This window comes from Drosophila arizonae, chromosome 2 (assembly GCF_054131065.1).
Source record: "Drosophila arizonae isolate 15081-1271.41 chromosome 2, UAZ_ARI_1.0, whole genome shotgun sequence".
Lineage (NCBI taxonomy): Eukaryota > Metazoa > Arthropoda > Insecta > Diptera > Drosophilidae > Drosophila > Drosophila arizonae.
The window spans coordinates 5,905,984-5,933,566 of record NC_142922.1 but is presented as its reverse complement, the minus strand read 5'-3'; the positions used below and the strand labels follow the sequence as shown (position 1 = coordinate 5,933,566).

Genomic DNA, 27,583 nt, shown 5'->3' with positions numbered 1-27,583 from the left:
ATAAAATGCAGAACAGTTTTGACAACTTCGGTAGAAAAGTCAATTTTTAAAAGTATTAATCGCACTCATGACTTACTTATAAAATACTTGTTATCAATATGTTGATCGAAATATGGCACATCGCTATTATCTAAATGAAACGATAGGCAACTCTAAAACTGCATACAAAACCCGGTATTCCCATTAAATTTGTGAAGTTTGAAGCACGTAGACAAGAAATAATTCGCTATGTCTGACTCTGATGACGATTGGTTCAACAAGGACGAGGATGAGCTAGTGGAAAATCTACAGCAACAACTAAAGCAACAAGTTGTCAATGAGACACACCAGGAGCGCATTGACTTTTGCGACAGACCTAGTAAGGAAATAAAACTAAAATGAAAGCTAAATATAATTTTCAAATATATTATATCAATATTAAATAGACAGTTATCTTCAACAACTTAGTTTCGATGACCCACAAGATGCTAAAAGTCCCGGTCGTTTTACTACCGCTGAATTTGCAAAGGCACTGAAGATGACGGCACTCGAAATGTTCCTCTACTTGATGTCCGGACCGCGTAATCTCTTCAAAGATCAGATACTGTCCAATGATTCTCACAAACGTGTTGTTCAATATGTGCAAATACTGTCGATACTTTGTCAATTGGAGTTGGGCGGTTTTGATGATCAATTTCTCTCTGGTTTTGCCACGCAATCGGCGCTCTTCGAGCACATTAAACGCGTCGCCCTGAAAGTCTTTGAATCAAGTTCCAAATATAGTTTAGATGATGAAACTCAATTGTTGCTGCGTGGCGTTAAAAATTTGCTCATTCGTGCTCACAGGATGGGTAAACTGCAGCCATCTGGATACGAACTAATCGAACATTTTAAAACGTTGATCTCCAGTTGTCAAATCCCTCAGCTATTAGAACATCCGCTGTGTGTGGAATTCGTCAAAGACTTGCAGGTTTTGCCCAGTGTTGTATATGTAAAGAACGAAATCTATCCTAATCTAGATCAATTATTACGAATTGATACCGTCGATACCGAAGCTAAAATTGCACCTGCACCCAACACTGTCGACGTCGCTCGCTACATAGACTGGCACCGTCAACTGCTGTGCGAGGACTTTATGCAGCCATTACGTAAATACGTACAGCGCCTTCGTGCCAAGAATAACCTCGACGAATTGGTGACGCAAAATCTACTTTTCCCCCAAACACAGCTAATATTGAATCCAGTATTTAAGGAAGCAGACCGAAATAGTTTAATTTTCATGAAATTCGTTGCACCTCATAAAGATGATATCAATTACCTACAGAATGTTAAGGGTGGAACTTTGCTGTGCTTCACCACCAGCTTTGATTTTGATAATCTAATTTTAGCCACTGTAGCGTATACTAGTCCGGATATGATACGACAAGGATATGTAAGTTTGTTTTAATTACCCTGATGATCAGTTTCTTAATTAAAATATTCTTTAGCGAAGCGTGGAGATTGCTAAGCAGTACAATATTGGTAATATCTATAACAAAACCTTGATTATGTTCGAGACACCGGTATTCTTTGAGCCCTATTTGCGTGTCCACAACTATCTAAGTACCTGCAGCGCGGATAATTTTCCTATGAGACGCTACATTGTTGAGGGTGAGGTAAGTGGAGTACGCTAAGTTTGCTTATGTTATCATTAATCATTGAAATTTCGCAGGTTAATGTTCGGCCACCGGCTTATATCCGGCCAGATATTAAATTAACTTATTATAAAACGCCATTCACGGCAGCTGAGCCGCCGCTGGAGACGAAACTGAATCAATCACAACGAGGCGCTTTAGGCGCTGCTCTTCGCAACGAATTCTGTCTTATTCAAGGCCCACCGGGCACAGGCAAAACACATTTATCCGTAGAGCTGGTCAACACTCTGCTGCAAAATGCCGAGCGTCTTAAATCGGGGCCCATTGTTGTGTTGACCTACACAAACGATTCGCTGGATAAATTCTTGCTGAAGGCCGCTCAGTACACGGACAGCATTGTACGCTTTGGGAATCAATCGCGTTTGCCTGAAATCGAGAAATATAATGTTCGCTTAATGACCGAGGATCACCTTGTGCCGCCGCGCCTCAAACGGCTATGGTGGTCGGTCAAATGCGAGTATAAGGAACAATTTGAACGATTGCAGACTTTGCATGCCGATTTCGATGGCTCCGAACCTGCCTATTTAGAAATACAGTCGACACGAGAGCAATTGCAACTGGTTGCCGAAAAGATAAATACTCTGCGCACAATATTCCAGTTTCATCAGGCACGCGATAAGGCTCTGCTAGCCATGACAACCTCATGTGCTGCACGGCTCAACTTTTTATTCCGTCTGCTTAAAAGCAAATGCTTTATCTTTGAGGAGGCTGCTGAGATAGCTGAACCGCATATCCTGGCATGCCTGACGCCCTATACGGAGCATGTCATACTGATTGGCGATCACAAGCAGCTGCAACCACATACGGGAAACTATACGCAGCAAGGACTCCAAGTGTCGCTCTTTGAGCGCCTAATTACGAACGATTTTCCCGCAAGTGTCCTCAATGTGCAATATCGTATGCGCAGCTGTATTGCTGAGCTCTTGGTACCCATTTTCTATGATAAGCTTATCACCGATGATTCGGTGCAGGCCTACCCAAATGTGCCAAAAATGGCGAAGAATATGTACTTTGTCAATCATACGCATCCCGAGGAGCAGATGGTTTGAATATTTGTGTTGATTGGTTGCTTTGAATTGCCGTTTAATTATATCCTTTTGATTTATAGATGGACCTGTCCTTTATAAACAAACATGAAGCTAAAGAGTTGATGAACTTACTGGCACATTTGAGACACGATCCCAGCAACATTGTAATACTATCGCCCTACAATGCCCAAGTTGAATACATCAAATCGCAATTAATGAAAAAGAGGCAAAATAGATATTTGGTCACCAGTGTGGATAGCTACCAGGGCCTGGAAGCAAACGTTATTCTACTGTCGCTGGTGCGCAGCAATACGGCCGGAAAGATTGGATTTCTCGGATTACCGAACCGCGTTTGTGTGGCCCTATCGCGTGCTCGTTGGGGTCTCTATATGATTGGCAACATGGAGACGCTGCAGCAAGGCAATTCCGAACTTTGGGGAGCTATCAATGCTAAGCTGCTAGCAGCAAATGCTATAGGCCCAGTGTTTCCGTTGGCCACTGAAAGTACTCCTTAGGGAACCCATTTTGACAATGGCTATAAGCTGTTTGAATTATTCTTGTGTTATGTAAATAAAATACGTTGGTTTTTCAAATTTTGTATGTTTGCTTTTTAATCTAATTGCAGTTTCCTTTTCATTATTAATTGTTGTAATCAAAGTTCGCCGCACGATAAATGAAATTGGTGAATTTGATTTTGTTGTCAAGAATTATACACTTAATATTCACTATATTGAACCTGTTGTTGCTGTCAAACCGATATTCTTGTTTCTTTTTTAACGTTTATATCTTATTGTTGGCTATTACTATATTCAAAAATGTATTTTTGAAAAGTTATGCGTATGCTGCTCGCTTGGTTTTTCTTTGTCGTTGATTACATACGATACCATACTGCCTGTTAACAATATTTAGAATTTCTTTTTGCTGCTCCTCTACATAATGCATAATATATATGTGTATATATATATTTAATTTGTCCTGTCAACTCTTTGTTGTAAATGTACTATATTATGCTCTTACTGTAATTTCTTAGTTCAAAATTGCAGACTTCGTAACTGTATAAACTGTATCTGTAGCTTATATATCTGTATGTATGTAGCTAGCTATATATATGCATAAATCTGAATGTACATTATGTTTAGAGAACGCAGCTCTCTCTATGCATTTGTTCAACACTTTCATGATATATATATATATATGTATGTTTGTATGTATATATAGTTTTATAATCCTTTCTGTGGCCCAGTTATTGTTTGCGAATTAAGGCAATTTTGAAAATTATCATCAATTGTATTTTTAAATCGTTTTTTTTTTTTAAACTTTGTTTTTTTTTTCCTCTTTTTGCTTAATTTTTACAAAATAGTTTTTTTTTCTTTTGAATTTTTTACTTAAAATTAGCTTATTTTGTTTTTGTTGTATGTCCATTATGTATGCATGTGTGTGTATGTATGTATATATTTGCGAGTCAGCTTATGAAATATGCTAAATGTTGTGTTTTACAAGAACGTAATTTAATTATGTGTATTTATATAGTTTATTCGATGCTAAAACTGAAACTAAAATTGATAAAATAGAACGAGAAACGCGGCGTGTAAGAGCAGCAAGTAAATATATGTTTATAGACAGATCCGCAGCTCCGTTTGCGTGTCATAGCGCCTCCATAGCATAATCGGTCGAATTTGTAGATATCCTGTCATCCATCCATGGGGCGTCGGATTCTGAACGCACTTGACGAGCCAGCGCACAAAGAAGCGGATCCTCTAAAACTTCGTCATCTTAGAACTCATAAGTGAATACAACTGAATTATTAATGAACGGCGCTCTCGACGTTGAAATTGGTCGTATTTTCCTTTTGTTGTGTTTTGTTTTTGGTGATTGATGGGGGGAGGTATGTTGTGTTTTGTTTTTGTGTTTCTTCCCAATTTGGGTTCATCCGATGGTTGGCGTGGTTTGCGGTTTCCGTATTGTTCCATGGGTGGCTGGGCGGTGGCTGCTGTTGCTGTTATTGTTGTTGTTGCTATTGCTATTGTTTTGATTGTTGCTGGAGTTTCTGCTGTTGCTGTTGCTGTTGCCGCTGCTGCTGCATCCCGGATAACTGAGCTGCAGCGTTCCGCCACTGCCGGAGGCTGTCCGAATGGTGGTTGTTGTCGTTGTTACCACCATATTCGTTGGCCTACCGCGCCGTGTCTATTGCTACCGTCGATTGATCAGCCCATTTGGTGGCGCCTGCTGGCTGGCAGTGTGCATTAGCTCCAGTTCAACTAGAAGTGGAAAGTGATCGGAGGGAATATGCGGATGCGGACAACCGACCACTTTGTTTTCGCGCAGCCAGTCAGTAGAAACAGGTCCCAGCAGGCCCAACGGCACCATTCCGGTCTTTGTGTAGAAAATATAATCAATGATGCCCTTAAAATCGAACGTATAGTTGGTATGCGGCATGATGTCCTCGCTATAGGCGGAGGCAAGCTTAAAGGAATGCGTAAACTCATTGGTATCGTTTGAGAGTAACCGTTGCAGGCATAGCTTGTAGCCCATGTCTTTGAAATCTAAATGATCCATTGCAACACGCCCCTTGCCCAAAAACTCCACCACACCCGAGTCCGGCAGCGAATTGAAATCGCCGCAGAGCAGCAGCTGAACACTGTTTGAGTCGTTTTTGTGGCCAGGCCGGAAACTGTGGCTGGCTTCGTCAATGATCGTCTTCAGTTCATTGCTCAGCATCATGGTCTGTATGAGCTTGACGTCACAGAATTCGGGATCCCAATGTATGTGGGCGGTGCACACGAGCAGCGGCTGTGAGATCTGCGTTACCTCGGACATTGGCTCCCAGGCGGTCTCCTTCACTTTAAGCAAGGCGGCCAGACCAATGTTGTCTTTGGGCATCACACGATTTAGCATGTTGTCCGAGCCCTCCGCATTGGCCATGGCCAGCTGATTGAATTCAATTAGGTGCTCCTTGATCAACGTAAATCTGCAAGTAAATTCAGTTTTTAATTTTTATTTGAATAACAGTCTAAACTTGACTTACTTTGATGTTCGGAAAAATATCGCACATCCGTCAACGTATTTTCTTTCAATTTCCGACATTGTCTTGGCACGCGACTTGGGCGAGAAGATACCCTCGTATCCATCGTTCTTCAGCTCGGGCAGGAAAAAGTGATAGAACTGTTCAGTCTCGATCTCCTGCAAGCTAATAATGTCCGCCGCATAATGCCTTATCTCGTCGATAATAGATTTCTTCCGATACTGCCAGTCCAGTGCCCACGATGGACAATATCCGTACATTTGCCGCGTCGCATATTTCTCGCATAGCACATTGTAACACATAACCGTAAATATGCCTGCAAATTAACATGTACTTAGTAAAACAATATTTATTTTTTCCTATGGTTACATTATATATTATTAGTATTTTCTTTAAATTTATAGTTAATGTGGGATCTTTAAAATTTAAATTGAGGTATTTGAATGCCACATGGAAGTTGTCCAAAATCAAATGTGATTAATGCTCAGATTAGTTATGTCCGGATTTGATTTATTTTAGGTAAATATTAAAACGCACTGCAAAATAAGCAAACGATGTCGTATTTGCCTCGAAATTTCAAATTAAAATGAAGATGATCTAAATATCGATACAGAAAATATATATCGATAAATCTGTGAATATTTTACATCGCACTATTTTGGCAGTTAGTTTTTTAGTGTTATATAATACTGCACGCGATTGCATTAAGCTTGTCTATTAATGCAACTACGCAATTTTTTAATGACCACATGCATGCATTCATACATAGGTATATATGTAGTTAATTCATTTGAGATTATTTTGCTAATCGTCTTCTTTTACGATTTAAACATTTACTTACAGGCTGGTCGCGATTTGTTGGGCTTAGCGAGCGGCAGCCATGGCCTCTGGGGCGGTGGATTGACGGTAACTGTAGAGAAATGAGAAAAGAGAGCAAACGTTAGTCGCATATTCGATGAACTGGTTGAGGGGAAAAGTTAAAGAGACGATTATGAAATTAGCACCCGTACACCCGCACACACACATGCACACATATACAACTGAACACCCCACTGACACACTGCGATCTCTTCTTCACTGCCTTTTACTATTGTTGTAGTTGTTGTGATCGTGTTCGCGAGCGGTGAAAGTGACATGCAAAAGCAATCAAATAGCTTCCGCCTTCGGTTCGCTAGCAAATGGCAGTCAGGCAGGCAGACAGACAGGCAGGTGGCGGCGTCACTGGCGTTGTATTTATTTCCACTATACCTGGGTTTCTCCAACTGCTTACGACCTGTGCCTGTGCCTGTGACTTTGGGTGCGCGTGCGGGTGTGGGAGGGTCACGACGCAGCGTGCCACCCCGCCGCCACCAATCCTGTTATTCGCCGTTTTTGTTGCCGTCAACTGCCGCTGAAGCTGCTGCATCGGCTTACACCATTTTCTTTGGGGATGTAGCTGTTATTTTCGCTATCGCTTCTTCTGCTGCCTGCCGATTCTATTATCGCCTGCCTATTTAGCGCCGTTATGCGTGAGCGTGTCTGCGTATGCTCTGTCCGTGGAACGAACGTGTTGCTGCAGTTTGCTGGTGCTGTTGTTGTTGCTTGCTCGCTCGCTGTCGTCTGCTCAGCAGCTGATCGCGCGCTCTTGGTACTCGATTGACTCTCACGAGCGAACAGGCGGCGTTGTCGGCGCAGTTGTTGTTTTTTCTTTTTTGCTTTTGTTTCACTTGGCCGGTGTGTGTGAGTGTTTGTGTCTAGTGTGTGAGAGTTTGAATTTTGTTTTGTTTTGATTTGGAAGACACTACGATTGTTTTTCGTATTTTGCTTTTCTGTTAATTTTGTGCAAACGGACGAAAGACGATGAAAAACTTTCACTACTTTTTTTATTTGTTTTTACTTTTTTTTTGGTTTTTTAATAAACTTTGGGATTTTTCATAATTTTGTTGTTGCTTTAGTTGTTGGGCGACTGCGTTTTAGTTGTATTTGGGTCTTATTTTCATTCATTTAACTGCCTCTAACATCGAAATTAACTAAATTTGCATTGCATTTTAATTGCTCAGCTTGTGGAGGATACTCCTCAGTAGTTTTTTTAATACTTTTTGTTTATGGCTTCACAGAATGCAACAAATTATTTAAAAAGAACAAAAAAAAAGAAAAAGAAAAAAAATAATGTAATATTGTTTTTGTGGGTGTATAGAAATGTTTATAATAACTAAATAATATATTTAAAAAATAAAAAACAATTGACAAAAACTTGACAATAAGCTCAATGCCAACTATTTCATTCGGGTTTTAGGAGTAGAGCACTGCAGAATTACGAAACTTTTACCAGTAAAGCTACACTCGCCCACACACGTACAGCCCAGTCGATAATTTCGCCAAACCTATGAGTAATTACCAGAGGCAAAAAATAAAGCAGACAACTGCGGGTTGTGGCGGGGGTGTCAAAAACTTGAGCACACAAATGTGACTATTCATAGATAAATGGGTTACAAAACCGTCAAATATATAAAACACAAGTGGCATTTGCGAACGTGCTAAACAGAAAAGAGAAGTAAGAAACGTCAAATTGAAGAATAAATGGGTACTTAAAGAGTCGCATCTGTTTTGGCATGTGTCATACCTTTTAGGAGCTATTGCTTCGAATGAGTAACTGGGTTCTGTGTCTCATTCGGTCTAATATGACAGCAAATCTAATGCACATACATATATGCATATATATAATATATAAATAAATATTTCTTCTAAAAGAAGTGAACTATTTGTATTGGTTTTCTACTTTGTTGTGTTATAAACAATTATCTCTATTGTGCAAGTTAAAAGCTGTGATTTCGTTCTCTTCATCTCTTCATCTTCTCTATAGAATGATCCAGAATTATAAAGTCATAAATACACATAATGTTAAATGGTTTGTTACCGTTTCCTTTAGTATATTACTATACTACTATAAATACTATAATTAATCTAAAACCCTACACAAATGAACATTGTAACTAATTGATGTAATATGTCGCTAAAAACTATATTTACATAAATCTCATAACTTGTAGACGTATGTAAAATAAAATTTCAAATCGTATAGACAAAATCTGATTTATATGCATTTATACATTTATATAACAGACATTGCGTCTGATCTTTTGATAGGTACAATATTTTGATATTATTTACTTTGTATAGCTACTACCACAGGCCCTTTCTACAAAAAAGTTTTCATGGTCGTTGCCTGTTGCTGCAGTCCCAAACAAAAGAAATTAAGAAGAGAGTGGGAGAGAGAGAGAGAGAGAGAGAGCAAAAAATAAAAGCACAAAAAACAAAAGTTCGAAAGGCAAAAACCCAAGTGAGCGTATCGAAAAAGAAAGTGAAATTCAAATTGAAATTTGGTGCGATTAACAACAACAGCAACCCAACTCGGGTAGCCTGATCGCTGGCATGGGCTCTTGCTTTGGCTCTGTCTTTGGCTCCAGTTGCTGCCGCCTGTAACCCGACCACCCTTCCTTACCCAGCAGCAGCAGCAGCAGCAGCTCGTCAACATTTTGTATGCACAACATGCGACGACGGCGATGTGGAGAAGGCTTGCTCTGAATAGAAAACAAAAGTCAACTCGCCACTTGCCACAGTTTGAGCTGCAATTAGATAACCCGTTTCATTTGCACCACTTTTTGTGGCAATAGCAACAGCAGCAGCCACAGCAATAGCCACAGCAACATCTACTGCAAATGACTGCCAATGTTCAATGGCGTTGGCCGCTAGTTGATCGCAGCTAAAACCCAATCTTTCATTGAAATCATAATAATGAAACTGAATTTAAGGTGCACCACACTTACACACACACACACCCAGAGAGAAAGAAAGAGAGAGATGTAGATATCCATGTGAGGCAAACGCAACACTCAAACCAGTTGAACAGCATTTTTCATATAACATGCTGCATCGAGGCTGCATCAGTCACCCTCCCGTCAGTCACCGAGTGTTAAGTGGCCCACGGCTGCGACTACTGCAACAGCACGAGGGTCGTTTGTTCAGCAGCAAGTTGAAATCAATTAACTGCCGATTATAAAGTTGCCCAAAAATCGTTGCATGCCATATTTCCACTTCGTTTTCAAAAGCAAAACAAGAACACCCAACTTTGGTATGCAGTGAATTTCAACACTCGATTAAAGTAGACTAACTAATTTATTGTAATGGGACAGTCTACAACATTCGATCTGAGGCTTTACATTATGCTTAAGGAAAACCGAACTTGATTTAAGCAACAACAAAATTATTGCACTATTGACTTAAGTGATCTTTCTTGTTCGTGTATTTTAGATCTTAAAAGAATTCAAATTCGAATGTGAATTGTTCATTAGCTAAAAGTTTGAAGATGTCTTTAGTGAAGTTTTCAAAGAAACTTATTACCTAAGAATTATCTAATCTAGTTTTGTTAGTACATATAAAATCATATAGGTTAAAAATGCATTTATTTTAGAAAATAACTAACAATAATATTAAACTAATTAAGTAAAGAAATAATATACTATATCATGATATAACTATATGTATAATAAAAGATCCGATATCATAATCATTTTTAGATAGACACTCGTATGTTCATTCTCAACAAAATCACCAGAGTATTATAAATCTTTATCCATACGATTTATCTGTGTAAAATGAATACATATAAATATGCCGTCTAGTTAATATGTCGATAATTCATTTCTATAAATAACTTTCTTTGGAACCGTTTTATTTTAATTTAATAGCCAAGTTTCTAGAGCTTTGAAGCAGACCGCGAACTTCCAAAACTCAGTTAAATTATCTAATTTATTATTTATTTATACTATTTATTTATACTATTTATTTATTTATTTCTTAGTTATAGTTAATTGCTAGAACTATTGAAGGGGCAACCCTCGTGCATCTGACTGACGGTCAACTTACTGACTCGACAGACTCTCACAGATCTGAATGACTCCTCGCACTGACGATCGTGAGCGCCATATTCAAAAGTCTAACAAAATAAGCCGGACTCAGAGCCCGCTCCGGCGCGGCAAGCAAATTGTGCTGCGTCACATGGAAAATCAATTGAAAGAGTCCGCGCTCCATGATTATGCAGATACGAATTGTGCTCGGTGGCTGATGGCTGATGCATTGAGGATGCTGCTGCTGCTGCTGCTGCGTCGGCTACTGTTGCAGTTGTGTTGGTGGTGCCACAACACGAGCGAGCAGCAACCGGACGACGCATTCGCGTGGGCTTTCATTCGACAACAACTTTGGCATCTTTGTAGGAGTAGTTGTTGCTTTTGCTTTTGCTGTTTCAGTTGCGGTGGCTGCATCTGCGTCTGGGACTCACGCGATGCTGCCACGCGGTTTGGTTACGTTTATTATTTTTTTTTTTTTCTGTCGCTGATCCACTTTCAGCTCTTTTGCGCGTACTTTCTCCCCCAATTGGAAAGCAAGCAACAGCGAGGCTGAGGCTGAGGCGGCGACTGGGACCTGGCCACTCGATGCAGCAAGCAACCAGCAGCCAGCCTGCCACTGTTGCAAAACACCCAACAACAAAGCGACAACTTTTACGCGAGGGCAACCCTTAAAGTCACAAATTGGCATTTCGAGCGGTTTGCCTTATATGCGAAAAGGAAAGCAGCGCAACAGAAAGTGCTTGATATAGGTATGTATGTATGTATGAGGAGGCTAATGAGTGTATATTACTGTACCACTATATCTGGCATATATTCAGTGTACAATAAATCAAATCCATGAAGAGTACTTAGCAAATAAATTTTCACCAAGCATCGCTATACATGGGACTTTATACTATGGGACTATGAGACTCTATACTATAATTATATGTTAGAAGAAGTTAGATGTTTTTGACGTGACTATGTATACACTATAGCCGTGGTAATCAGATGATTGACTAAACTATATACGATATACAAAATATATAGTAAAGTTAATAGTTATAAAAATGAACCTAACTATAGATCAAAGCATTATCTTATGTCACCTGCTTAGGTAAGAACGCTTTAGAAGATATCCTGCAGCTCAATGCAGAGCTGATGCTGTAATCATTCTACTCATCTCTTAAATACTAGCTGGTGCTCTGTTTACCCTTCCCATTTTCAATGGGTTTTGAAGGTTGCGAAATGCCAAAACTTGACAACTCTAGCGGTAAAGACGTGTGCTCAAATAACTGAAGCTCGATTATAATAATCATCTGCAAATTAAATGTTGAGCCCGTTTGTTTTTCTCTCGTTGCGGTGAAATTTGTAAATTTGCCCTCGTATGCATCTCAGGTACATGATTTATTTTGCCCTGGCGGCTGCTCATTCAACTTTCTAATCATTTGCACTTCCTTTTACGCAACAACAACCTTGATAAGAAACACAGAAAATGAAAATGAAAACGAAAACGAAAACGGGCTACGGGCCACTTCCGCAACACGAAAACACACAAACCGCTAGTAGTAATAATAATAATAATAACAATTTAATAATAATAATACAACAGAGAGGCGGAGCTAATACGCAGGCAATTATCAGGGGAGTTTGCTAGAGACAGAAATACTGCGCACAGTTAAATAACTAAGGAAAGTAAGAGTTACTATAGTTGCTCATTAGCAATATTAAAATTGATCTTTAAATAAACATTTGAAATTTCCGAATTTACGATGGATCGGAGGAGTCAATAATGGGCAGTACTTCATTATTAAGAAAAAAGTCAGTCATTGAATATCTCAACTAGTTATTCATTAGATATAAATATATTATAAAATACAGCATATATACATATATCGTAACATTCACTCAGGTCAAAGTTCTAATCAATTCGAAAGCCAAGCAAAGAAACAAAAATGAATAAAACATACAATTTACGATATAATAATTATTTGTTTATTAATTCGATACAAATGTTGCTAAAATTTAAAAATAAACATTTCCGATTTGTTGCTGTTCATGCATATTTATAAGAAATTTTGCGGAAATGCAAAGACAAGTGGAATACAAAAGGGGAACTAAAATTAAAAATCGAAATTTGGAATGAACACAGTAATGTTATGAAATTTTATAAAGACAATTAAAATATGTTAATATATTATGTTATAATTATGCAGAAACTGTGCCTTTTGCTGACAGCAAAGAACTCGTTCGCAGCAAACCAGACAACATTTGTGACAGAATTTAAATACCCTCTATAGACCCACATAAGTGTGCAATGACGCAGCGCAAAATTCAAAAATATAACTTGTATACATATTTTGTAATCGGCAACAACAACAGCCACAATAATAAGCGAACCAAAATTAAAAACAGTTAACATTGAGGGGAGCCCAGTTGGCTGACTCAAATATAAAGCGGACTGCAAAGAGAGTTAAAAAAGTGGAAAAAAAAAGATCTGTGCACGCCCGTTCCAATTAATGAATCAGTTAACCGGCTACTTTTTATGACATTATTACTATTGTTATTGGAATTGTTATTGTTAATGTTAATGTTAATGATAATGTGGCTGTTGTCGCTCGCATTTTTGGCACTAATATTATGTGTTATTGCAGTTATAAATACCGGTTCGTAGCATGTGCTCCAATAAATCATCACCAGCAACAATAACAATAACGAGGCGAAGAAGCAGAGCAGAAGTAGAGGTACTTGGCGCTGACGCGTTTATAATGCATTACAAAGCATAAATTGTCATCAAAATTAAATTAAATATAAAAGCACAAAACTGGCTTAAGCCAATTAAACGATTAGGTAACAGTTATAGCAGCAGCAGCAGCAGCGGCAGCAGAGGCAGCAACAAGTACAACAAACAACACACAAAAACGCTGACATCAGCAACAAATGCAACAAAAACAACAACAACAGCAATGGTGGCTGGCTATAAACCTACATAAAGAAACAAAATTTGTACAGCCACCGTTGTAACCAACAAAAAGAAAAGAAGACAGACAGACACGACAGACAGACAGACAGACGGACAGAAAAAAAGGCAGAAAAAAACGTAAAAAATTAATTCATGTTGTGCTCATTTCGTGACAACAACAACAACAACCAACCAGAGAGCTGCAACAACAACAACCACAAATGAAGCACAAAGAGTCCAAACGTCTGCTACCAAAGTTTTAACACCATCTTCAGCTCAGCAGGGCAGCTCCTCTGCTTCTTCTTCGTCAGCTTCTTGCATGGGCTTTACGTTGAGCCACCAGAAAAAGACATTAGATGCAATCAAATGAATGTGAATGATTTCATAAAGCTAATGGCACATCGAACAACAATTGCCAAGCATCGGGCATTAGCATGAGTAGAGATGGATCGTTTATGTCTTTATATAATCAACCTTGGATTTGTCTAGAAAATAAATAAGCCCAATGTAAGTCTAATTAACTTTTTTATGAGTACAAAATCTAGTTCACATAAATGAAACATTTTACATGTACAGCAGTTACAATTACATATGAAGAGTTTATCTAAGAACTGTAATAACGGCCCATTTTCCTTCATGTGGCACACATACATACAAAGTTCTATGCTAGAAAGTCGAGTTTCACATGTCGTCCATATAATTTAGTTTGTTCTTGTTAATTGCTTTGCTAATTATCGTTGAAACGTGCTAAACATCTGTGAGTTTACTTCGGTGTCTTAAATAGATTTCTACTTCCCCAGTCAAGATGTGTCGATTACAATGTTCTTGTTCTATGTTTTAACTTCAGAATTTCGGTCTGATGATATTATAGCCACACATATACATATATAGCTACAGGTTATATGACCCAGATAAGAGATGCTCTGAGCTATGATTTCAAAGAAAACAAATAAAAGTATTCATAAACGTTGCCCTAATGCCAATATCCCAAAATAACTCTGTATAGCCTCTAGGTTTAATCGTCTTCAATTAAAAGATGAAATCTCTATTTTTATCGATAATTAAATGAAATTATATCGAACGTTATAGTCGATATAGATGTATATACGTCGGATCCGTAGATTATTTCTATATAGACAGATTTCTGGTTTTTTCATTAGCTCAATTCGTCATCCTCATTAAATCAAACTATCTTTTCCAAATAAATTGTTTACCTCTTCTACACAGTGATATAATTAAATCCAGATATCATAGCTATAAAAACGAGCAGCATTACCTTGATGAACTGGCTTACACACACACACACACGCACACATTACATTGTCTGACAGGTAAATAAAGCACAGATCTACCAACTACTTCTAAGTAGTACTTTATGGCTCAGCTAGCTGCTCCGATGTGGACAGGTAAAGGCCTCAAAAGCTTCGCCAGCAAAATGTCTGTGAAAATCAGAAAACGAAGCAGCTCTGACAAGAAGCTGAACACGAAGAAGAAGAAGAACGACTGAAGGCAATAACAGCTTAAAACACGAACAGAGCAGACGACATTAAAAGTGGAAAATAAATGTAATAATGACATTTGTGGCCGTTAGATTCTTAACTGTTTGACATTTTGCGTAACCTTTTTCGTAGACATTTGGCCTTTTTTTTTTTTTTGCTTGGTTCGGCTTGCTTGCGGTGCAGCCGGCTTTTATTTGGCTTGCGCATTCGCAACTGGGCTATTGGTCTAGTGGACCGAACGGGCAAATAAAAAAAACTAAAAACTTTCAATTTCATTGGAAAAGCCGTTGTATCTATCAAATGAGGCAAGAAATGGAAATTGCAGCTAGCTGAAGCAAGCGAAAAAATGCATGCCAAATGGATTATTCGCGTTGCGATCAGAAAACAAAAAGAAAACAAGTAAGAAAGCTCTAGTCGAGACTGCTCGACTACGAGATCCCCTGAACCCTTGGAGCAATAGATATTTCAATAATTTTTCGCGTCTTTCAGCTTACACAAGAAACACGCACACACACATACACAGGCACGTACGCACACACAGGCATACATACACACACACGCATACAGACACACATACACACACACACACGCATACATACACAAACGCATACACACACACATACACATACACACACACATACACAAACACATACACACACATACACAAACACATACACACACAAGCACCCACGCATAAACACGCATGGGCTGCAGTGTTGGCTTACTATGAGAAATTAATAGTTTAATAACTTTTTTTATGGACGTACGATCATCATGAAACTTTCAGATTATGATTATAACATAGATATGCATGTAATTGCCAAAGCACAAGTCTCTAGTATTTGAAATACGCTTTTTACAAAAGTGAGGGTGAGGGGGTGAATTTAAGGGTGGGGGGTAAATTTTAACAAAAACCGAAATTGTATAAATTGCATATAAGCATACATTAAAAATTTGGAGACTCTAGCAATAAAGGTGTAGAAGATATAATTTTATAACTGGTTTTCGATAAGGTTTTTTATCGATAAAAAAAGATCGGGATGAGTTATCGAATTTTAATGATAAACTTGATATGCGCGCTGTAATTACGGACATTTTAAAAAAAATTTGAAGTCTCTAGCTCTTATATCTTCTGAAATCGACGCGTTCATACATACGGACAGACGGACAGACGGACAGACGGACAGACGGACAGACGGACAGACGGACAGACAGACGGACAGGGCCAAATCAACTCAGCTCGTCACCCTGATCAAGAATATATATACTTTGTGGGGTCTGCCACGCCTCCTTCTCCCTGTTACATACATTTCAACAAAACCATTATACCCTGATTTCCCATTGAAAATGGGTTCAGGGTATAAAAAGGTGAACTAAAAGATTCGCAGAGCAGAAAAAAAAAACCGCTAAGAAATCAACCAAAGCCAATAAATAAATACGCTAACAAGCATCATTATTTTAAATAGATTAAAACTATGAGCGTTTAAGCTTTAGAGAAAATTAGTAGCCAATGGATAATCTATATAAAGCGCGATGTAAGCCTAATCTTATGAGAGATTGAGGTCCTCATCAACTGATGAAGAGAAAGCCTAATTATACTATGCATCATTTTCATAAATATAGAATGAGGGGATCCCCCTCCCCGCAGAAATTCAAATTATCGAGAATTATTGAGAACTAATTTCATTCATGGCGATAGAATTTTTTTCGATTTATCTCGATTTTCGATTTAGCGGCGTACGAATCATCGAGACTCGACATTTATGATATAAGAAAAATAAATTCTCATTCTACATTTTGAAAACAAAGGTATATTCCCTATAAGAAAATAATTTAAGAATTATAATTTAATTTATATCCATTAAAAGAAATCATTTTATTTTTATAACATATTCCACTAGCTACAGAATTTATAGGAATTTCCTAGAAAATAATTTCACACCGAAATCTCCGACTAATTGTAAATGAGAGCATTGCAAACGTGATGAAAATACTAATGCAATCTAACTGAAAGGGCATTCGGTAACAATTAAATTGTAGAGGCTTGAAGCAAAAACAGCAATAAACAAGCATATATCTTGTAGAAGACGGGGCTAACTATGGAATGCTCCGTTGGCCAGCGGCGACGAGAACACGACCTGGCGACCGAGACGTCAAGACGGAGGAGACGACGCACTTATTGACGTAGCTAAACACATTAGCCAGTGGCTGCCTGGCGTCACTTCATTGTCGTTTGAGGGGGCCTCGGCTCCAGCTCCGGCTCTGGCCGCTGCCGGTGTGATGGCGCAAACAGTGTTGCAAATGACCCAATTATCCACTGACCCACTCGAAGCGCGTCCCAAACGGTTGGACGATTGCCGGCACCGGGTTGTGCAAGACTAAGAGAAAGAGCAAAAGTAACAGACTGACAGAGAGAGGGAGAGAGAAAGAGGGAGAAGCCGATGTCAGCAAAGCTGTTGAAAGAAGCGACTTAGAATATAAGCGGGCTCTTTAGGAATCAACCGCCTTATTCCGCTGCTGGCTCTGTTGCTGTTGTTATTGCCGGTCAGCAATTATTGTAGCCAAATGAATAGAAGAAAATGACGAGACCTTAAACCTAAAATAGAGACATTAATTAGCCAAATGACCGGCAATTTGTGGACGCACAAAAAGAAATTAATTCGCCAGTTACGGTTGTTACAGCGGATCTCTGCGAACATTTTCAATAAGAGCTGCCGCCGTTGCTCTCAGTGGAAATAGAAGCGACACCAGGTGAAAGGTAGCCGCACACACAGAAAGAGAGAGAGAGAGAGAGATAGTGAGAGAGAGAGCAAAAGAGATGGTTCAAAGTTTGCGCAGCAATTCAAAGTTGGGTGGCTGTAAAAATCATAAAAAAATACAAAAACAAAAACAAAGCAAAAATAGTTCGTTCGCTGGGCTGGCTAATGTTTTGGAAAGTTCATTCTGAAGTGCAGCCCCGGTCCCAAGATCGCTGCTCCAGTGTTGAGTAGTGTATGTTTATTTGTCAGTCTCTCCGGAGTCCGGACTTGCCTATTTGTTTGTCTGTTTGTTTATTTTGAAATCGTCGACAACGGCTCGAACGTGCTCCATTAGAAATCTTGTGGCTGACTGAGCCACTGAGGAAAACAAACTTTTCGGGGCTATCAAAATAGTAATCAGATTTTTTTTATCTTTTTTCTTTCATTTTGCCTTTGCCTTTGCCTTTTGTTTGAACACTTTTCCACAGACAATCAATGCTTTTTCTTTCTTTCGTTTATTTATATATTTTATTGAGCTCTCGTTCACGCTTAATCAAAATAAATAATAATTGCAGTATTGTGCGAGCAACAAGAATCAAACTTAATAAAGATGCTTAAAGCTAAATGGAATGAGAGTTTGATGTGAAGTACAATGTATGTAACTATATGATAATAATAATAGTAATAGTAATAATTATAATAGTAGTAATGTTTTAAAGAAAACGCCATCATTTTGTTATTTGTGCAAAAACAATTATAAATGATAAAAATACATTTGAGCTTATTTTAACACAATTACGATTACAATTACAATTACAAGCTAGTGAAAATCTTAATTAAATAAATTAGTTGCGAGCAATAATTTTTCTTTTAATGTGGGGAATGGTAACAAAAGCAGCCGGCACCATACCAGGCGGCCCCGCCATTGGCCGGAACTCGGATTGATCGTGGAAAACTGTGACATTTTTCCAGCATGCCAAGCAACAGCAGCAACAGCAGCAACAGCAACAACATCACCAATGGAAAACTCTAGACAAGCTCGTGAGTTTCTTTTAATTAAAAAAGGCGAAAACTTTTACTCGGCGCCAACTGCTAAATAAGCAGGTAACTAGGGCTACTGCTGCTACTGCTGCTGTTGTCTTAGATTTTATGCTCAGTGATCAGAGCTTCGCATAATTGGAAAAAGTGTCTTACAAATTAAAAAGCGCGGCTCCATTGATAAGCCGACAAACCTTAACCTTCATGAAAACAGCTGCAAAGATGCGAAAAGCCGGTCCAAGAATCAATTTCAAATGAGTGCTAATTCAGTCAAGTGAATAATAGGTTAATGCAGATCCAAAGATAATAGCGAATGCAATGAATATATTCATTTCAATGAATACTAAATACTCGAAAGCATCAATTGAATGATTCGAAAATCTTATACTTGAAATGAATGATAATTAATATGAAAATATATAGTGCTAGCAAATATATGATAAATGGTAAATAAAAACTTTTATGCATGTAGCATAAAAATTAAATGAAAGAAAAAAAGTATAAAAAAATAAAACCAAAATGTTTTAGACGAAATATAAATAAATCAAATCATGCTGATAGTTTTATAATTTGACGATTGCAAAAGACAACCCTAAATGTATTTCTATATATTGAGAACATATAGTATTATGATCCGAACTCGATTCGAGTACATTTGCCAGAGATCAGTGCGTGTGATTTGTCTCAACAGCATTTTCGATTTAATTAAATTCGAAATATATAAATAACTTAGATAACTAAGAAAAGTTCACTTCGTAGCGCTCTATCAAATAAATCTTATCTAAAATACAAAGAAACACACCGAATACGAAAACTACAAATACCCAAAAATACAAATTTCAAATAAGACATATGTTAATTAGGAACGTGACTTAATTAGAAACAAATTATTAGCGCAGCAAGGCAAACAATTGAGGTCACAAAAACCAAGAGCCCAACGCGAACAGCGAAAATGCTAAGAAAGTGAAACAAATATATATATATATATATACATATATATATATATATATATTTATGTTAAGCATTAAAATCAATATTTCCTGAAGCATAACTGAATTGATTACCCTCGATTTTCTTGACCAATTATTTACGTTGCCATCTAATTATGTCTAACAAATAGATCACCGATTTAAGCCAGTCAATTATGGATTGTTTTCTATGTTTCGACTCAATCTCAAAAGACTTAAATACTAAACGTTTATGCACAAATAACAAAAGAGAGCAGAAAAAAAAACTAAAACAATTGCCAGAAAATGTTTAGCTTTTTGTATGAAGTATGCGTCATTGCTTATGATATATATAACTATATATATCTATATATTTATATATGCGGTATATAGAGTGTAACTGATAGATCTACACACTGTTGCAGCTGTGTGTAGTATTCGCATCTACAATTTATTTATTTATTTTTTTTTTTTAGCTGGGCCTCTTGTCAAGGCACGATTTCTATTAGTTTTGCGGCTAAAAATCTGCATAAGAGTTTTCGTTGTTGTTGTTGCTGTGGTTGTTGTTGTTGCTGTGGTTGCTGATGTTGTCTTTGTGGTTGAGTCGGCGCTTGTCTGAGCAAAAACAAAGCGATTCCGCCGCAGTGAAAGTGAAAGTTGTAGCTTGTACATATGCATATATACCTATATGTTTATATATATTTAAATATATATGTATATATGTATATTTATATAGACAGATCTACAAGGTTTCCAGCGCAGACATCTTCAGTCATATCGCCAATTGTTGGCGTTGTTGTTGCGCCCATGGCGCATTAATTTCAATGTCTCGTTTATTTCATTTTTATTTTTATTTTATTTTTTTTTTTTTTTTTTGTTTCTTTTTCCACTACGTTTCGTTTCAATTTCTCTTCAGCCGACAATTCGCTTCATTTGTGGGTTAACGGTTTTGGTTATGCAACGCACACGCCCACGCAAACGCAACCCACATGAAAACTGTTTGGCAATTAGCTCAAATTTCCAATGCGACGCCAAAGCGTGTCGATCGTAAATCCCAACAGGGAAATTTAACCAAAATGAACAACAACAACAACAACAACAATGACGACTACAACAACCGCTGCAGCAACAGCCAAATGGTTTCGTGGGCTTTTGGTTTTGGTTTGGATTTCGTTGATGTGTGATTAGTTTATCGTCACGAGATGGTGGAAAATGCTGGCTTCAATTTTCCAACCGTGCCCAGTATTAAGGTTGTGGGTGTGGCATTGCTATCGCCGCCTTTGCCAGCTGTCATTTGGCTTGCGATATTGTCGCTGCTGCAGTTGTTGTTGTTGTTGTTGTTGTTGTCGCTTTTGGCGTTGCCATTGCCGTTGCCGTTGCCGTTGCCGTTGCCATTGCTGCACCACACCAAGTCAAAGCAATTGTTGTAAAATTGTTGCTGCTGTGCCGTTGCCTTGCATTCAGCATTGCTGTTGCTGCTGCTGCTGCTGCTGCTGTCGCTCCTCTTGTTGTTGTTGCAGTCTAGGAGAAAATCCAAAGCCGTGGGCGTCACAAAATTTGTATCCATCAGATTCAAATGCTCAAAATTGAAGACAAGCGCTTCAGAGCTATAGCTGCCAGCACTATCCAAGCCACTGTCGCTGGCAGATGCTGAGCAGCTGTCACTGTCGCCAGCAATGCCCTCGCCACGACAGCCCAGAACGCCGCCACTGGCGTCCGCCTCATTTGGCGGAGGTTCGTTGACGGCGCATGTCTCGATCAGCTTGCGCGAAATCTCGTTGATGCTCTCGTCGAGCAGCGTTTCGGCTGCGTTGGCAGCAGCCGCAGTGCCAAAGCAGCTAGCAAACAGATCGTTGGCAATATTCATGCCGCTTAGGATGTCGCCATAGCCCGAGTCGCTCGAGTCGCTCAGATACAATGCCGGAGCTGTTGTTGTTGTTGCCGTTGCCGTTGCTGTTGCTGATGCTGTGTGGGCGTGACTGCTGCGCTGTGAGCCAATGACGCCCACAATTTCGGCGCGACTGCTGTCGCCGGTGATGGGCGCAAAATGTTCCGTCTCATCAAAATTGTTAGGCAGCGTCTGGGAGCAAATCGAGCTGGCGCATGAGCTATCCGAGTGCGTGGACGTTGATGAATTGCTCGAGTTACTTGCGCCCTGCCCGCTGGAGGAGGCATCCGACAGCGAGCGACGCAACGGATAATCCCACAGTGAACGCAAAGGATCGCAGTCGCGGCAGAAGCAAACGCCATGGCTATGATCATGCTGCATGCCTCGATCTCTGGCCATGGGCAGCAACTGTGCATAGCTGACTGCATTGAGAGCCTGATGATGATGAGGATGGGGATGCGCCAGTTGCGGATGGGGATGCTGATGGGGATGATGTTGAGGTTGATGTTGATACTGTTGTTGTTGATGTTGCTGCTGCTGCTGCTGCAGTTTCGGCTGTAAATCCGCATCCATTTTAAGCAAAACTCCATTAGCGGGCTTGCGATCCTTTTTGCGACGCTTGCGCGGCTTTATGATGCGCGGCAGACAGGTGTCCGTCGCGGACGACGTTTGCTCCTGGCCAGTGCAATGGCTGTTGCTGCCGCTGCTGCTGCTACTACTGCTACTGTTGCTGCTATTGTTGTTGATGTTGTTGTTGTGGTTGCCAATGCTGTTTAGGGTCTTCTGCTGCTCCTGGGCACTGAGCACTGCTGGAGCCGAATTTTGATAGCGCAACATGCGTGATTTGTCCGTTAATTGAAAATTGTTTACGCGCATGGGCAGCTGATAGCTGGCAGCATGCGCCGGCCAGGATTGCGGCGACAACTGCTGGTGGTGCAACTGCACATGATGTTGTTTGACGCTCTGGAGCAACGGTTGTCCCTGCGCATGCACCGCCAGCTGGGACATGGACTGTGCACCAGCGGCCGGCCACGGTTTGCCCGACTTGCGGAGCAGGCGATGACGCTGTGCTGGGGTTAGGTGACTGCAGGCATTCGATATAAGCGGTATGCCGGCGCACTCATTGATGCGCTGCTGATTCACCAGCAGCTGTTGAGGCTGTGGCACTGCCGCTGCCCCTGCGCCTGAACCTGCTCCTGCAGATGCATGGTACAGGGCATGGTGCTGCAGTTGCGGATGCAAATTATAGCAGGCAGCAGGAGCTGTGGGTTGCGCAGCATTCCAAAGCGCGTGCGGCTGTAGGGGTTGATGCTGCTGCTGCTGCTGTTGACGCGTGGGAGGCGCGTGGAGCGCGTATCTAGCGAACTGGCAACCGTTTGCGTTTTCTGGTGCACGATAAACGGCCACATGCGATCTCATAATCCTGCCTAGTTCGTATCTCACTTGGTAGCTGCGTCAGTTGTCCTGGTCTACCGTGCGTATCGCACATCACTTGGCCGCGTTTGCAATTTCAACACTTCAATGCATGCAGACGGCCATTGCGAAAAACATTTCCACACGCGGCAACGAAAATTCGCACGAAATGAAAAGCGTATGAAAAGTGAACTGCATAAAAGAAACTGGCACAACTGTTGATCGCCCAGCCAGCAGCAACTGTTGCCGCTGTTGCTGTTGTCGAAATTACGAAACACTTGGCGCAGACGCAGCCAGCGACGGGAGCGAGACAAGACGAGACGGCGCGACAGTTAATAAACTCGTTTCGACTACGCTCAACTACAGACTTGAAGCGTCCGCTCGCGAGCCAAGCTTGTGGCAGACTGAAGCCAGTGAATTCAATTTCATTCGTGCACGAGCTTTGCCGGCCTAACAGTAAACGCACTTGAAGCCGTTATGCCCGCGCTTACGCTCTCACTCTCCCTATCGGTTACTCTCACACATACACACACAATCTTTGGCGCTTACTCTCTTTTAAGCTCACACTCTCTTTCTCTCTCTCACTCTGTAAAGCTGCTGTTGCTGCAGCTCGGGCCAACGTCCAGCAGCTTTGCATGTCGAGGTCATGCAGTGTTGCTTTTGTGTTGCCATTGGTGGTGTTGTATGTTAGTTGCGTTGCATATGATTTTGGCGCTTACATTCAATTAAATTATAATTGATGTCTGCCTCATGCTTATGCTATTGCCATTATTATTAAGAAAAAGCCATGAGTTTGAACTTTAATTGCCCAATTGAGCGATCGCAAACCGGTTGCGCTTTTAGCCATCCTGTCAACCATGGCTTGCATTACAGAAAAAGAAAATATGATCGATGTGCCGATAATTAAATACTCTAGCACGAAAATAGCAATACGTTGACAAAAATTATCCGTACATATGACTAAATGTTTAATTGATCTACAACATAATAGGCAATTATAAACATATGCCCTCGCAATAAAAGCGCAAATGATATCTGTATATTTTTGGGGGAAGAATAAAAACAAACAATGGGCATATGTTTTGGTTCTGTACAAAGCATTATTTGTATATACAGTAAATGATATGTTCGGTTCAGTTTCAATGGAAATAACATGACACTGTATTGCTAACTATTTATAAGTTATGTATATTGCTTAAAGTGGTGCAGCCAATTTAGATTATATCATTAATTTGTTTAAAACTTATTCACCTAAACACCTCTACACTAAATGACTGTAACGAAGTTAAGCAAATTTGTTGCTTAATGCATTTAACAAAAGAGCCTCAACTTAATTCGTCATTCTGAATCAAGATTATATATGTATTTATAAACGAATCTGTCCTTTAATGAGTTGCAAATTTTATTACTCAGTCGTAATACTGTCTGTAAGGGTATTCACAAAAAATATATATCGACATTTACAACACATGAGAACTTTCTCTTTTCACGAGCCTTTTGTAACTTTCCTTTTTGCCCATATGCTCGCATACACACAGACAGGAGGTCGCACATTCACTAACTCACTCACACACACACCCACACAAATACATTTTTCAATATATAGAAATAGCAGCACTCACATGATAAATTGTCCAGCATGTGATTCAACAATTTTGTCGTTCCATTTGGCTCATTATAGATATTCATGAACTCCTTTTGCAGCGGATTGCCCATCAGACCGAGGATGACCAGATGAAACAGCTTGCCAATTTCATATGGCAGCACACGCAAAAAGTTATTGTTCAATAACAGCTCTCTGGAAATATAAACGAATCAAATTAGATTAGCATTTACTAATATTATATGAAATGTGGATGAAGCTATCCCACCTCAGCTGTATGAGCTCGCCCAGCTCAGCGGGCAGACTGCGTAACTTGTTGCTGGACAAGTCAAGTGTTCGCAGATTAACCAACATGCCCACATCCGCTGGCAGTCGAAGCAGCTGGTTGTCATTCAGATAGAGGGCTGTCAGATGCTCAAACTCCCACAAAGTGGGACTGATATTTCGCACGCAGCCTGAAAGCAATTAACAAAGGATTATTAATAATGAAATGATTATTAAATGTTTGTTTTATTTTTTTTTTTTAACAATTTTACATACCCGTTATTTCGAGCCCAGTCCAATTTGTCTTCTTCCCAGCGGCAATATCCTCGGCAGACAGAAATATCTGCTGCCGTCTATTCGTGCTGTCATATTTGTCTTTGTTACGAGACATTTTATAGTAATTCCCTGTTCCTGAATAGTGGAGAAACACCGTCAGTTATTTTTGACACTTGTTGGTTAGGGGAAGTTGCGCTATGGCTGTTGTTGTTTTTGTTTTGGTTTCATTTTAGCAAGTTAGGGCTCATGTTAGGAGACAAAACCCGGCTAGGCAACGGCAACGGCAACGGCAACAAAAATTACGTACATATATGTTTGCATATGCACATATATATATAATTTGTTAAATCATTGCATTTCCCTTGCAGAAAGTGCATTCGTCATTGTGTGAGCAATACATCAAGTGATACATGTTCTTAATGGGAGCTGAGTCTCTTAATTATAGATCTTTTGGTAGATTTATCAGACTAAATTATCGGACAAAAGCAAACCAAGTGGCCATCAACATTAATATATTACTATTTGATTTTTCTTATCAGACCCCCACATTTTTCCTATTAACTGAGTTACGATGAATCATATGCCCTTCGACGATATGTAGTTGGTTTCAATTCAATTATTTACAACACTTAGTTGAAGGCCGTTCACACATCTGCAAGGGTATTTAATCTTCGGTAATCCAAAGATAAATGTTTTACTGTTTTTTTTTTATGAATGTAGAGGAAGGATGTTGAAACAAATCATAACCTTTCATAATAACCGCCTGATGATTTAAGCGTCTCTGCAAAATATTAACAAAGTGATTGAATTATTATTTGTATTAGTAAACGAAAACACAGACAAACATTCGCAAACAAAAATCATACACAGATGTTTAAGAACAAAAGGCAAAGTAAAAAAAAAAATTCTTATACGATTTTGCAAGCGCGCGCGCAAAATTGATATCAATTTTTATCTATGTATATAAATACATACATACACACATCAAGATATGCATTAGTATGTATTTATGTAGTGCTAAGAAACAATTCAAATGTCTTTTGGTGGTGAAGGCAATGGATAAATACGATTTCAATGCAAATTGCAGCTAGGTTAAGGCGGCAAAGCTTTATGTATATATACATAAATACATATATGTATTATGTACATATTTACATACATACAAATCTGTATAATGTACACATCGCGTTTTAGGTAAAAAGGCTGCAGATTTTGAGCGGGGTAGTGAAGGAGACGCGAATTAATGTTAAATATACCCAGCACTCTTTACCTATTATTTATATTCTTATGTTAGTTCTATCTTGCTCAGTTCTGTTAATTGAGTTTTATTTCTTGCCGCCTCTTCACTCGCGCCTTCTCATTGAATTACCAAACAATTTTGAATACTAAACGGTTGATTTTTCCTTTTTTTTTAGTTTTTTGTTGTTATTCTTGTTCTTTGGTGTATTTGTACAAATGTTGTTGTTGACTGAAATGCGCGAAACTATAAATTTTGTACAAAAGCGACGAAATTGCTTATTCTCTTTCTCGTTTTGGGTCGCTTTTTCTTTTTTGCGCGTTTGCCTTCCATTTATTTATTGTGCGATTCGTTTTCATAGTCGCTTCTTGTTTTTGTATACATGTTGGCTTGGAGTTGCCACTTATTGTCCGCAGAGTATATGTATATTGCAAATGGGAAGAAATTAGATATAACTATACATTAAATTTAATATTTAACAATAACGATTTTGAAAGATATTTCAAATATTTTTTATTTACACAAATAATTTACAACAAACTGATTTAATCAAAACAAAACAAGCACGTATAAACACTCAAAAAACATATACACACACACACATGCACAAAGTTACGGAAAGATGCACCATGCATATGTATACATACAAACACAATTAAATTTTTTATGTGCTTTTTCAGCCACTTTATATGGTTGTTTTAAAAATAATATTCTTTCTTTTGCTGGCAAACTATTTTTCTTTATATTCGTGACTTAGCTGCGACAAACTTTTCTCTTTTCGTATATCTCTTGCACACGCTCTTTTACACTATGTGACCAAAACGAAGAAGCAGAAAAACGCGAAATTGCAGTATTAACATATTTATTTGATCGCGACTCTTAAAATCTGTAGCTCATAAATTGATCATATTGAAAAATGCTGGTCACACTGAAGAAAAATATACAAAGCATTAAAGATCCTGTAGTCCAAATAAAACATCAAGTTAAAGCTCTTAATATTAATTTCTATTCTGTTTAACATGAAGCTAACATAATCAATGATGAACTTAAAAATTAATGGCATCATTATATTATTAAAACTATTTGTTTCATATTTATTCCATATTAACATGCATACACTTTAATTACAC

General features: G+C 39.0%; 3 protein-coding genes across 8 annotated transcripts; 1 reads left to right on the top strand and 2 right to left on the bottom strand.

Moving 5' to 3' along the window:
- Positions 1-85: 85 nt before the first annotated feature.
- Positions 86-5,266, top strand: LOC108621588 (NFX1-type zinc finger-containing protein 1). Of its 2 annotated transcripts, none has more exons than XM_018019001.2 (5): positions 86-358; positions 426-1,411; positions 1,467-1,634; positions 1,691-2,716; positions 2,782-5,266. In XM_018019001.2, exons 1-5 carry the CDS (start codon positions 229-231, stop codon positions 3,214-3,216), a joined length of 2,745 nt encoding a protein of 914 aa, XP_017874490.1. In that variant the 5' UTR covers positions 86-228; the 3' UTR covers positions 3,217-5,266. The 2 variants fall into 2 exon arrangements, with proteins under 2 accessions (XP_017874490.1, XP_089319061.1); XM_089462935.1 differs by having other exon boundaries at positions 217-358; positions 448-1,411.
- Positions 4,209-27,285, bottom strand: twin (CCR4-NOT transcription complex subunit 6-like twin). Of its 5 annotated transcripts, XM_089462939.1 has the most exons (9): positions 27,101-27,285; positions 26,487-26,855; positions 25,964-25,997; positions 25,217-25,351; positions 24,945-25,131; positions 24,696-24,871; positions 6,565-6,633; positions 5,727-6,039; positions 4,209-5,669 (listed from the first exon to the last, which is right to left on the bottom strand). In XM_089462939.1, exons 3-9 carry the CDS (start codon positions 25,968-25,970, stop codon positions 4,892-4,894), a joined length of 1,665 nt encoding a protein of 554 aa, XP_089319065.1. In that variant the 5' UTR covers positions 25,971-25,997; positions 26,487-26,855; positions 27,101-27,285; the 3' UTR covers positions 4,209-4,891. The 5 variants fall into 5 exon arrangements, with proteins under 5 accessions (XP_089319065.1, XP_017874492.1, XP_089319066.1 ...); XM_018019003.2 differs by lacking the exon at positions 26,487-26,855; XM_089462940.1 differs by lacking the exons at positions 25,964-25,997; positions 26,487-26,855.
- LOC149270239 (uncharacterized) lies at positions 19,348-24,687 on the bottom strand. Its single transcript, XM_089462938.1, has one exon. The coding sequence runs from the start codon at positions 23,077-23,079 to the stop codon at positions 20,968-20,970; it is 2,112 nt and encodes a 703-aa protein (XP_089319064.1). The 5' UTR covers positions 23,080-24,687; the 3' UTR covers positions 19,348-20,967.
- Positions 27,286-27,583: the final 298 nt, after the last annotated feature.